Below are 14,178 nucleotides of genomic sequence, written 5' to 3'. Positions count from 1 at the left end.
CATCTTGACATGGCAGGGACTCAATTCATGATGACCGTTATTAATATAAAAGGCCGAGTTGTTTCTAGGGCCTGCGTCAGATTTTCAATTATGTACTCTTTTTAAAACACCAAGCTGGTTCTTGACATGTTTTTCAAGAAGAGAATCAAAGCTCACTTTATTGAAAAGGCAGAGACATCTTGACACTGTTTGAAAAGTCACCCCACACAGCGGATCTAGATGGCTTCTGGTAAATACCCCCATTTGCAGCTGGCTCCACAAGGACAAGCCCCAGGTCCAGAGACAGGAAGAGCAGATGACTGATGTTTAATATAAAAGTGCTATTCTCGGGGGGCAGGCAGTGCCACTTTAATTCCTTTGACTAGATAAATTATCCAATATATTTTTTTAAATATTTCAGTTGCGTCACCTAATTTTACAATGCGCTTTCATACACATTAACTCATTTGCTCCTTATAATAATGTTATGAGCAAGACAAAGTAGAGAGAATTAATCTCATTTTAGAGATTTTAAAAAAACTAAGGTTCAAAGAGGTGAAGTGACTTAAACCAGTGATCCCAGTTTCAAGGGTAGAACTCATTCTCATCTAAGCTCTCTGTACTGAATTTCCTGGCGATAAGTTTATATCTTATCACTCTAAAAAGGTTATACAGTTTTTAAAATGTGCTTACACTTTTATATCCCTCACAGCATCAGACAAAGCACTTAGGGGACTCTGTAGAGTTGAGTCGTTTTATTTCAACATGGCCCCCATTCAGCTCAAGAACTGACAAAGGCATACTACTTCTGCTCTATGGGACTTTTGTAGAAAAACCTGAATTGTTAGAAGAATCACAGCATCTCCAAAATATCTAGCTGTGGGGAATAGGGAGGAGGAAAGAGCCCTTCTAAGATCAGGGCAGTCTTAATTTTACCTCCATACCCTAGGCTCTAAATTTAAAAAAGATTCAAAGGATGCCAGCAGAGATAGAGGCAATGGGCTTCAAGAACCACAATTGAATCACAATTAAATGATCCACTGCCAAAACCCACTTCCAAAATCGATCCACTTTAAATCGATCCACTTCCAAAACCCACTCCTCAAATAATTCAAGTTTCAGGCAAAATGGAGAACTTTTTGATTTTGAGATTCATTTTATAAAATGTATAATTAAGATATATTAATACGAAAGTTAATTTATTTATATCAAAGGCTAGATGATACTGAACCTTTCAGGATGCTCCAGGGAGCAAGTTGGGGCAATGTTAGGGCTCATCTCATCTGTTTTCTTTACCTCCGTACTACTTGTAGTCCTATGTCCCAAAATCATTTCATTTATTTTGTCTAGTCTTCTAGTAGGAAGGTCAATTCCAAAGCACTCTACCTTTATCAGTGAAACAGAAGTCAAGTAATTTATTTTAACTGTATTTAACAAATGTATGAGTCCATGATGGATTGGGGAAAAATACCTGGTCATTCAACCACAAGTTGACAACTGCATTAGATAATGTTTCTTCTGTGGCATGTTGATTGAATCTTGGGGGATGAATAGATCTAATTCAGGTAAATGACTGGAGGAGAGTAGGGAGCACTTTGTAGGCAGAGGACTCCTTCTCTGACCCATGGGAACCATAGGGATATTTGCAATGTGTCCTCAGACTAGACCTCAGACTATGTCACTTAAAAGTTGTGCCCAGGATTATTTGGGAAGCTATAGATCTGTACCATGCAGAAAATGATGGAAGTAATAGTTAACTATTTTCGAACTTTTAGTGAACCTAATAGTTTTAGTTAACCTGTAGAGGGAATGTTTAGTGCTTTCTACTTAATTTCCTAGACCATTCTCCTGTATCTACTCCTCAAGCTGTTACTAAGAAGGGACATGGCTCTGGTGCAATCTGAAGGAGAGCCACCAGAAGGCGCTGCCTCCTTCAGATGTGGTTTTTGTTCGTACCCAGGTGGTGGTTTGCTTTGCGTTACCTTTGTAGCAACAAGAGAGACTTGCTGTACAGAAAGGGACTCTTAATTTGTGAGTGAGAAGTTTCTATAAGATCTCGCTGGAGACTAGCCTTATTGCATTTGGTGTGTTCCAGGGAGCAAGGATCATTTTCTTCTGCCAACATGTTTTCTGCCACCTGCTCAATTCTTGTGATCTTCTTAATATTCAGTAAGTGACATTTTATCCTAAATAGTAATGATTTTTTATTTTCCTATAATCTTAGATAACTTTTACTTTTCTTCTCTGGCTGAAAACTCTCTTAATGTACATTTTAAATAAAACAACGTAATTATTTTTTAGGAGACACCAATGGAGGAGACTCAGTGACCCAGACAGAAGGCCCTGTTACCCTCCTGGAGGGGACACCTATGGTCCTGAACTGCAATTACCAGACCAGTTATTCAGATCCTTTCCTGTTCTGGTATGTCCAGTATCTCAATAAACCTCTCCAACTCCTCCTGAAGAGCACAAGAGACAACCAGAGGACAGAGTCTCAAAGTTTTCAGGCCCAGCTTGTTAAGAGTGACAGCTCCTTCCACCTGCAGAAATCCTCGGTCCAAATGTCAGACTCGGCTGTGTACTACTGTGTTCTGAGTGACACAGTGAGGGGGACTGCAGGGGGAGCTGAACACAAACCCAGAGGAGCGCAGGTGGGGCTTGGCTGTGCGCAGCCCTGGAAGGAAGAGTTATATTCTCTCCCTAAGCAGTGTTGAGTTTATTTAGTTTTTCTTCAGGAGAATGAACCGAGCTCAGGTAATTCCTAGGAACCTAAGAAGGTGGGACTTGCTCTGCAGGTAAGATAGGGTGGATGTCAGTGTTAAAGAGAACCAGAACTTTGATCCCTGGCTCAGCCCGAATGGCTCCCATCTTCTCCATTCTCCAAACCCCTCAAAGGAGACATTTCCAGGAAAACTGTTATGGGATTAATCTCTACCAAGTCATTTTAACTACTTAACGATTGAAAAGCCCCAGTAATCTTATACTTTTCATGCAAAATTTCATGAACCAAACGAGGGATATAGACTATGATCTTTACTGTCCTGACCAACCCTCGACAACTAAGACAGGCTTTGGCCCTCTCTGGCTCAGTCCTTGCTGCAGAAAGTTTAATTCAACTCCCCATTAACCCTTCATTTCACACAGATGCTGAGGAAACACGACTGTGGAGGCGTTCACAGGTCAGGGCACGGAAGGACATCCCCTCTTCCTGCCCACACTGCACACTAGGTGAGAGGCAGCCAATCGGGGAAGGCTGTGTCACTCTCCATGTTCTGTCTCCTACACCATCGCCCAGATGTTTAAATCCCAAGGATGTGATATGTCACTCACCTGGATTTGGGCTATAGGTTCTAAGATAATTCATCTGAAAGGAAGACAGGATTTCGACCCATCTCAGCTCTTTAAACTAAAACATTAGTTTAAAATATTTCAATATTCTCATGTATTTTACTGTAAAACAAGAATGATCCCTGTGCAGAGACCATATATGGCTCTCACAAGAAGAAAACATGTTCGTCTATAGAGTGGGAAGTCCAAGATCAAAAACCAGAGATGCCGGTTTCTTCTGAGTGCACCTTCCTGACTTGCAGATAGCTGTCTTCTTGCTGTGTCCTCACATGGCCTTTCCTCTGGATTAGGGCCTCTTCTTTATGACCTCTCTTAATGTTAATTACCTCCTTAAAGGCCCTGTGTCCAAATACAGTCACTTCAGGGTTTAGGGCTTCAGAATAGGAATTTTAGGCAGATACAATTCAGTCTATAAGAGGAAGATATACCCTGTCTATTATTAACTGGCAAGCCAAATGGATAAGATGACCCCATGTTTCTGGATTCCAAATTTGAGCTATTGTAGCACTACATAGGAGAACAAAGGTCACCTGGACACTGGTCAAACTTCAAAACCTAGAATGAACTCTCGATTCAAATAAGAAACAATGGCGAATTCTCTTGGATTCTTTTTACTGGCCTTATGACTTCAGGTGAGCTGTAAGGTGAGGAGTTCATTGAGACAAGAGCAAGGATACACAGGATTTATTCCCTCCTTTACCCCTTTGCTAGTTATTCTTGGTTTGCCTTTTCACCCAAATCCAGTCTTCCTCTCCATTGTTTGTCTTCTTCTAGGCCCTGATAGTCCAGCTCCTATCGATGACATCATCCAGGCTTTTCTTGCGTTTGGCATCTTAGTGCATTCAGCCACCGATAAAAACTTGCAAGAGATCTGTGGGTGGAAAGAAAGAGAAATCAAGTATTTCTTCTTTTGCTCCCTGCCCCTAGGATGTGGGTGGTTCTGACATTGGTTGCCTAGTTCTCTGTTATGGACTTAGTGTTTGTGTCCCAGCACCCCCAGTTCATATGCCGGATTGCTAATCCCAAATGTAATGATGTTTGGAGGTAGCACCTTTAAGAAGTAATTAGGTTTAGATGAGGTCATGAGGGTGGGGCCCCATGATGGAATTAGTGTCCTTATCTTTTTTAAGACTTTTTTTTAGAGAAGTATGATCCCAAGTATGATAAATACAAAGAAGGCCACACCTAGACATGTCACAATCAAAATTCTGAAAAAAAAATTAAAGATCAGATCTTAAAAGCAGTCAAGGAAAAAGACAGATATATTATGTGCATTCAGAAACAATAATACAAATGATGACTGATTTTTTTTTTTTACCCCAAATGATGGAAACTAAATGACAACAAAACAAACATTGATCTCCCATAATTCTATAGTTGGCAAAAATATCCTTTAAAAATAAAGACCAATTAATTATATTTTCAGAGACAAAAACAAGATCCCTTGTCTCCAGCTGACCCGCAGCACAAGAAATGTTGAAAGAAAGTCTTCATGCCATAAGGAAATAACATCACACGGAAAGTCAGATTCACAAAAAGAAACAAAGAATACCAGAAAAGGTAGATATCTAGGTAAATTTTTTAGAGTTTTGTTGATAATTTTACTAACTTTATTAACTTAAAAAAGCTACTGTCTCTTTAAGTCAAAATAAAAACAAAGTTGTGTACTTTTATAGCATATTCAGTTGCAACAGGAACATATTTTCTCATAAAGAGAACTTGTTATTTGAAAGCAGACTAGGATAAGTTAAAGACATTTTAATCTCAAAGCTCCTACTAAAAATAGCACAAAACAAGCAGAGAATACCTTCGAGACCTCACAGTAAGCAGAGATTTCTTTGGCAATGTACAAAATATACTAACCATAAACACTAACTTGAAAATACATATGCACCCGTATGTTCATTGCAGCATTATTTACTATAGCCAAGATATGGAAGTAACCTATGGTGTCCATTGACAGATGAATAAATAAAAAGATGTGCTATATATACAGTGGAATATTATTCAGTAATAACAAAGAATGAAATCCTGCCATTTACAACAACATGGATGGACCTACAGGGTACTATGCCAAGTGAAATAAGTCAAAGAAAGAAAAAACCCAAAGGATTTCACTTACATGTAGAATCTAAACAAACAATCAAAACAAAACAGAAACAGATCCATTGATAGAACAAACTGATCGTCGCTAGAGGGGAAGGGGATGGGAGGATGGTTGAAAAAGGCGAAGGAGAATGAGAGGTACAAACCTCTAGTTAAAAAATAAATAATTCATGGGGATGTAATGTAGAGCACAGGGAATATAGTCAATAATATTGTAATAACTTTGTACAGATGGTTTCTAGGCATATTGTGGTGATCATGTTATAAGGTATATAGATGTTGAATCATTATATTGCACACCTGAAACTAATGTAAAATTGTATGTTAACTATACTTTTTAAAAATCAAGTCATACACCTTAAAAAAAGAAAGATTAATAAGTAGGACATGAACAAAATTTTAAATTTCTGCTTCTCAAAAGATAATATTAAGAAAACCAATAAGTAATGTAAAGTCTGAGGAAAAAATAATCCAGAAAGATACATCTGAAAAAAGAGTATTTCCAGAATATATACAGAACTCTCATAAATCAACAATGAAAAGATAACACAATAACAGAATATGTAAATGGGATGACTAATAAGTACGTAAAAATGCTCAACATCCTTAGTCATCAGGGAGATGCAAATTAAATCCACATTCAGATGCCATTCATCCCCACTAAAAGGGCAGAAAACAAACCATCGGACCATCTCAAATACTGGCAAATATGTAAAGTAACTGAACCTTTCATGAACTTCTGGTGGGATTGTCAAATGATGCAATCACTTTGGGGATTTGCTATGGCCCAGCAGGTCCATTCATAGGTATTTACTGAAGAGGAGTGAAACATAGACCCACAAATGACTCATACCAAAATGTTTGTCTCGGCCTTATTCATGTTTCCCACAAACTGGAAACAGCCCAAATGTCTACCAGCAGCAGACTATGTAAATGATTATGGTTTAAAAGAATATTACTCAGTTATAAAAAGGATTGAATATGCACTGACTGATACACACAACACAGGATGGATCTCTAAAACCTTATTTTGAGCGATAGAAGCCAGATGCTCCCACCCAATACTGTATGATTCCATTTATATGAAATTCAAGAACAAAAAGAAGTAAACTATGGTGATACAAGTCAAAAGGTGATTTCCTCTGGACAGGAGGGTTTGACTGGAGAGAGGCCCAGGGATGTTTGGGATTATGGAAATCTTTTCTATTTTGTTTGAGTGGTTATCACATAAGTATATAAAATTCTCAAACACATTGAAATGAACGTTTAGGAACTGTGCATTTTATTGTAAGTAAATTATACTTCGATAAAAAAGGAACCAAAATAAAATAAAGTAAGCTACACGTGGAGAAATGTGCACCTGCATAATTATAGAACCAGATGATGAATTGTCACGAATTGGAAAAACCCAGGTAACCGGCACCCATAGGCCAGGATACTCCTGTCTTGGCCACGCCTAGTAACCACTGTCCTGACATCAAACTGCATGGATTAGATTTCTCTAATCTAATGTACTTAGAATCATTTAGCACGTTCTCTTGTATGTGGCTTTTTTTTTTACACAATTTTGCCTTTGTGAGATCTATTCATATTATTATGTGTAGGCGTTGATCTTTATATTCGAGCTATATGATCTTCCATTTTCTTTAATCATTTTATTTGTATCTATTTACCCTTTCAGAGCATAGTGAAATCCAGCTAGTCTTTGTCCATTCTCTGTTTCAGGCACTTGTCAGAGGGGTGGGTAGTACGTTGTGATTTGCAACAAACTCCAGCTGTTCTGTAACAATTAGTAAAGTATAAATAAATGTCTGCAACAATTAGAAAGCTGGAGGAATGAATTTTCTTTGTGTGTATTTTATTTTATTTTGGTTCACTTCTTTTTTATTGAGGTATAATTTTTTTCCACAATGAAATGCATAGATCTTAAGTGTTCAGTTCAACGAGTTTTGAGAATTATTTACACCCATGTAACAAAACAATATATAGAACATTTCCTTCACCTCCGAAGTCCCATGGTGCCTCTTTCTAGTCAAATCCTTTCTCCTACAGGCAACCTCTTTTTGATATTTTTATCACTAGTTGAACCATCCTGAGCTTTAAAAAAAAAAAATCTGTTTTCTCATAATTATCATGGATGTTAGATGTTGCTTAATTAATATGTTCATTTAGAAAAAAGAAAAAATTAATGATTAAAAGCTGCAGTCAACTGAATCACAATCATAAATCAGCATCTTGGCACCAGGTAAATCAGACACCAACTTCCATGCAGCTGAAATATAAAGCTCTTGGGGTGTGCTCTAAGTGAAAGCCTTGGAGCCATGGCTGCTGCAGCAGTAGGATGAAGATATGTTTGCAATTTTTGAATGGCTACACTTTTGATATAAGAAAATAAGAATGCATGGTCTGGTGAAGTTTGACTGCACTCTTTTTGACTGTAGAGTAGTACATTATTTGAAAGCAAGATTTTCTAGTGCAGACTTACTATCGAATGCTGTTAGACACATTCAGCTAGACCAAGTTTGTCAACCAGGAAATTTGCTGTGATGGCATTAAGCAGACAGGTAGCTTTATCCAGTATAATTTCTCCCAGAAACCAATGCCTTAAAGTGTAGGGAGAAAAGTTATGGTGATTTAGAGTGAATAGTTTTATCTTCCTGTCTGGAAGAAAATTCTGTGGGCATATTTTACTGTAGATTTTGACTGGATACAACACAAAACAAAACATCCCACTGTACAAAAGATGGATGACTATTTGTCTTCAGAAGTCACCATAATCATAATAATTGTATTTCTAATGAAACTTGCAAGTTCATCTTAGATGCATGGTCTGAATACGACAAATGGTCACTTCATTATATCAATTCAATTAAACTCATATACATGTCGAAATAGCCTGCAATTTCTATGCTGAAGAAGGAGGCTGTGACCTTGAATTGCATATATGAAGCTAGTAGTTATTATTTATTCTGGTACAGACAAACACCAAGTGGAAAAATGATTTTCTTATCGATCGGGGGTCTTACAAGCAAAATGTAATAGAGGGTCAGTATTTTTTGAACTTCCCAAAACCAACTAGTTCCATCCCTTTCACCAACATGGCCTTACTGCTTGGGGACTCAGCAATGTATTTCTGTGCTCTGAGAGAGGCTACAATGATGTGGGCACCTGTGGGAGCCCCACAAATCCTCAGATTGCATCATGAGGCATCCCCCAGCAATGAACACCTGGGCGAGAGTCTCAGTTTGGACAAGAAGACGTAGGAGCTCTGTCAGCAGAGACAGGGTGTTTGAGAGGAGAATCTCTGTTCTAAGGAGACTGCTCTCCCTCTGTCTCAGAGCACATGTCTAAATATGCCATTCATCCAAAGCATCTTTACCTTCCATTCTTTATCTTGAAGTAAATCATTTGGTGAAAGATCTTTTTTAGAAAAAAAATTTTTTTATGGTGATTGTACTAAAGTGGAAGACAATACCTAAATGTCTCCCGTTCCAACCAGTACTGTCCAAGTTGATGTTTGTCATACTGTACCCCAGATCTGTCCTGGTGTTTAAAAAAGGACTTTAGGAAGCTCCCTTTAAAGGATTTAGTGCCTCCCGGAGACTGCAGCTGTGTCTCATGCTCTTTCTTGTTTGTACTTTCGTTTTCTAGAAACACTCCTCTGCTCCCTCCTGTTCATTACCTGCCACAATTCCATAAGTAGATTAGTTTTGCCTGTTTTTGAACTTTATATAAATAGAATAACATAATTTGGATTTTTTTCTATCAGGATTCTTCTCTTTGTATTATATTTCTGAGATTTATCTACAGTTTATTTATTTATTTATTCTCATTGCTATATTAATATACCATAGTTTGTTTATCTATCTATTTCAATGGTTACTTGGACTTTTCTAGACTTTGGTTATTATCAATAGTGTTGTTATGACTATTCTTATACGTGCTCTTTGATGAACACATTTACACATTGTTATCTGGCATATATGTTAGAATTTCTGGATCAAAGTATATACATATATCTGATTTTAATTCTTCTACTAGTCATACCCCAATAAGAGTACTAATAAACTCTGTGTTACACATCAACAGAAATGTTTATTTCTCATCATAGCTGACCTCTCAGAAACTTTTGGCAGATGAGTCATGAACATTTACTCTTACTTAAAACTCTCTCTTTCTCAAACTCCTCTGGCAAACCACTCTCTGGATGTTTTACCTACTTCTTGAGCTGCTTCCTCTTTGACTCCTGTACACACTCTTATCTTTCTTATAATTATTAACTGTTAGAAGTCTGCAAGGTTTGCCTTAGGCCACCTCCTCTACTTATGTTATTTTCTCTCTCTTCTTTCTCTCTCTCTTCTCTCCTCTCTCTCCTCCTCTCTCTGGCATTTTATTCATTCTTATAAGACTCACATATTTATATCTGTGCACCAGGCCTCACCGTCTACTTTGCCTTGCCTTACACTCAAATAAAAAAGTCACCTATTTGTTTATGTATATGCATTGATAAAAATAATGCAATAAGCCATAAACATAGTAAAGTGAGAGAAATTATCATTGCAACCCAGCATGACTCTCAAAATACTCTAGGGCACTCATTTCAAATTCTCAGGGCAATCTCTTAAATCTCTCATTTGGCTTGAGGAAGACTGGAAATGCCACAACACCACAGCTTTACTCCCATTCTCTCCTATTCTTTAGTGAATTCTCAGTTTTCTCATATATCTTTATTGTGAATAATAGGCTAAGGGAAGTTTTCAAAAAAATAGGTTTCATATATTTTGCAAACATCCCCACACATGTATTATGTTCTCTATGTGGTCTCATGTTTTGAGGGTCCTTGCCAAAGTCCAAGACAATTATGTAGTCCATTTTTACATATCTATGTCTATATCTATACTTTTGTATAGATTTTTTAAATTCCTGTTATGCTCAGAACTGTGAGCTCCATAGGATCAGGACACATGAATGTATTGTACATTATACAGTACTCATCACATAGTGGTTGGATAACAGATATTTGTCGATTAAAGAAGAATAAATTAATTGATAACATCAATAGATGGAGAGTTTTATCCTTTGGATGCTATCAAGTAAGTATAGATCAATTATTTCTTGCATTGTCCACTTCTCATCACCATGAGAACACTCTTTCTGTTTGCATATGCTGTTTTTCCCTTTCTGTTTTTAGAGATTTCCCTTATATGGCACTATTTTCAGGTTTGGAGACCCGAGTCCTATTAAGCTAATAGTCGTGGTGGTGGTGGGAGTTGGTGGTGGGGCACCAGGTGAGGTGTCCAGGATGAAAGAAAGTCACAGTTAACACAGTTCTGTGTCCCCTTACTTTCTCTTTCCATCCTAATTTCTGGGGCACAAATGAAATGGCCTTTGTACGTTAGGTGTTCTCCAAACATTAGCTGCTGGCCTTGCATGTAACCAGATGAGGTCAAACTATCTGTTGCCATTTGTTTTCAGCATTGTCATGACTTGCTCTGCTTCTTTGTGTATTTTGTCTTTCAAATCTAGTGATCCAGTTGATTTACTTAGCTTTGGGGTAGATAGTTTTACCATCGGGACTCTTAGGTCAAGACTTAAAGAAAGTGAGCCTGTTTTTCTAATTTCCCGACTCTGGTTACAAGGGCTGCATTATTTCAATTGAGAGCCTTTTGCAGCTCTTGGATTCTTAACTTCAGTTGTTAATATTGGTCTTTTCAAAATCCTCCCATGAGAGCAAAATTGGGACTCTGTCCCTGGGACAGCAGATAAAAACAACACTCCCTTCTGGGGGAACTGAGCTATTTGGCCTTGGAACTGTGACTGTGAGAAGAGGAAGATGAAAGCATGTAATTTTAGCAAACAGTAAGAACAAAAAGAGGGATTTTTCATTCTTGGGACAATTTGCAGACAACATTCTTTTCTTCAAGAAACACACATTCAGTTATCAGGATAGAATTTAGAGACAAGGAAGGAGGGTCCCACTTTCTGTTCAGTTTAATGATTTAAAGATGGATGGACACTTCTCGCAGAGAATTTTATGGTTTAAAGAATGTGAATGTTAGGAAGGATTATGATTATCCTTAATCATAAAATGGCTGTAATCATTTTCCAAATCCATACTGGAAAATTGCCCTGTGATACATGATGGGGGATTTCAGAGGCTGGTGAGCTGAGAAGAGTTTGGTTCTGGTACTATATTTTTAAATTTACTTTTTCAGTATAGAAATCGTAGTAAGTATAAAAAGGGATATTTGCAAGCTCAAAGTATGAAAGGTTTTTTTTCACTCCTCTATGAGAAGTCCTCAAACTACATTTTGGTTATACCGCTTTGAGCTAATTACTTGGTCACAGCAAATACATAAAGCTTCAGACTAAGACTTTAAAAAAAGAATTTCAAAAATTTACTATGTAATTCCATTTATTTGACGTTATTGAAATAACAAAATTGTACGGATCAAGAATAGAATAGTGGTTGTCATAGGTCAACAATGGGGAGAAGGGATGGGTGTGACTACAAACGGGTATAATGAAGAAGACTGGTGGTTATAAAATATAAAATATAACAGTCATGCATCCTGATTGTGGCAGTGAATCCATACATGAATCTGTGTATTTATAAAATTACATAGAACTATGTACACATGAGCGCATGTAAAACTGTGGAAATCTAAAGCAGCTATGTGATTATACCAATGTTTATTTCCTGGTTTAGATACCATTGGGGGAGATAGGGTGAAGAGTACATTTCTGGAAACTTCCATGAATCTCTAATTATTTCAAATTAAAAATATTTTTAAAAATTAAACAAAATTTTTGCAAAACTCACAACTGTGAATCTCCTTTGGCTCTGTTGCACATCACCACTCAGCATCTTGGTTCTTTTAGTTCCTGCCCTGCCAGGAGTTCCTGCACTAATCTTGCAGTTATCTTTTCCACCTTCTTTCTGAGTTGCACTTACTCAGAAACAGAGAAAAACTGCCCTTAAAATATTATTCGTAAGAGTCAAAGTTTGTTAAGTGTGGCTAGCATAAATCAAATCAATGATAAATAGTATACAAGTTAGTGTAATAAATTTTAGGTCATTAAGAAATCGCCTGGCTCTTAAAGAAAAAAAAAAACAAACAACAATGAGCATTGTTCATACTGTTAGTATAATGTACAATGGATTCTGTGTAGCTTATTTTTTCTTGTTATTGAGTAAGAGAAGGGATGGAGTGACATCAAAGCAAGTACATCTGAGAGTTGATGCTCTTTTTCTAGATTGTAGCTAATAGAGAGCAGAGTGTGTTATTTGGACTGGTCAAAAAAAATGTATATAAATGGTGGCTAATTCAACAAGATAAACACATGTTCAATGACAAAAGCCAATAATATGTCATAGAACCAAACAAATTAGGCAACTAGTTCTGCTTCATATATCTGAGCTTAGTGTTACTAATTTCGATATTCTTAATATTAGTGAGGTTAATTTTCATGAAGTAATTACTGTCTAAATTTGAGTTATTATCTATGTAGTAATGTGATATTATCTAAAATATGGTTACTTTGAATTTTTTACATATTTATTTAAAACTAGATATGCTGAATCTAAAATTCTAGTGAAGACTAAATAGAAAATTAGAAACAATTCTGAAACAGAAGAACAATGGGGGTGGTGTGGAGACAGGCTCTACCACATGTTAAATAGTATTATAAAGCTGGAATAATTAAAAGTAATTGGTACGAGCAAGTGTATAACTAGATAGACTGATAGAAGAGAGGAGAGAAATAGAAACAAATTGCATATAGGAAATTCCTATACTCCAAAGGTAATACTAATCGAAGGGAAAACAATAGATTCTTCAGCAGATAATTTTGGGGCAAATGATGAGCTGCTTAAAAATATCGACCCCCTACTTTACTTTTACATCAAAATAATTCCAATAGGTAGACTTAAAATATTAAATTTAAACATAAAAATTTTCAGGAGTTAAAAAAATAATCTTGGATTGAGGCAAGACTTTCTAAGCAAGGTTCAAACTTCAGAAGGCAGAATAAGGTGAATACATTGGAATAAACAATAAGTAAGAGTATAGGAAAACAAACATTTCAACATGGCAAAAATACCAACCAAAAGCCAAAGTCAAGTGCAAAATGAAATAAAAAGAAGCAAAAATAGAGAAAATGTAACTTTAATATGTGAAGAGCTTTGTAGACCGATAAGATTCTCTAAAAGAGAATTGCATTAATAACATAATAGCTAATATCGAGTGTTTGCTGTATTCTAGCCATTAGTCTATATTTGATCTATCTAGCTAGCTATCTCTGTCTATGCTGTCTGTCTCATAATATTTCAAATGATATAGCAATTCTATAAGGTGTATATTATTCTTTCTCCCTTACTCAGTCGAGAAAACTAAGTCACAGAGAGTCACTGAGCAACTTGTTTCAGAATTCCACAGCAAATAAACCATAGAGCTGGAGTGTGATTCCTGTCATTCCGACTCCAAAACTAACAGTTAAATAGAATTTTAAATAGATTTTTCAAAGAGAGGCATGCAAATAGATTTAAAAATTAGTTTTAAAACTCCAGCTTCACTTATAATAGAGAAATAAAAATGGTACTCTTAATTAGCATTTTCACCTATTAAATTGTAAAGATAAAGAAGTTTGATTATATACTGTGTTGGCAAGGGAATGGAGAAACAGACACTCTGACACATTGTAAATGTGTAAATTGCCACTACTTGTTTAGAGGCATTTGGTGAT

At 36.5% G+C, this 14,178-nt stretch overlaps 1 gene segment (V, D, J or C); it reads left to right on the top strand.

Moving 5' to 3' along the window:
• Positions 1–2,006: 2,006 nt before the first annotated feature.
• Positions 2,007–10,756, top strand: LOC120613930 (T cell receptor alpha variable 18-like). The segment is given in 3 exon segments: positions 2,007–2,148; positions 2,281–2,582; positions 10,625–10,756. Coding segments are annotated over 3 exon segments (480 nt in total).
• The last annotated feature ends 3,422 nt before the right edge of the window (positions 10,757–14,178 follow it).

Source organism: Pteropus medius, unplaced genomic scaffold (assembly GCF_902729225.1).
Source record: "Pteropus medius unplaced genomic scaffold, Ma_sr-lr_union100, whole genome shotgun sequence".
Taxonomy (NCBI): Eukaryota; Metazoa; Chordata; class Mammalia; order Chiroptera; family Pteropodidae; genus Pteropus; species Pteropus medius.
Note: the sequence above shows the minus strand (reverse complement) of the source record. Positions and strands in the feature narration are given on the sequence as shown.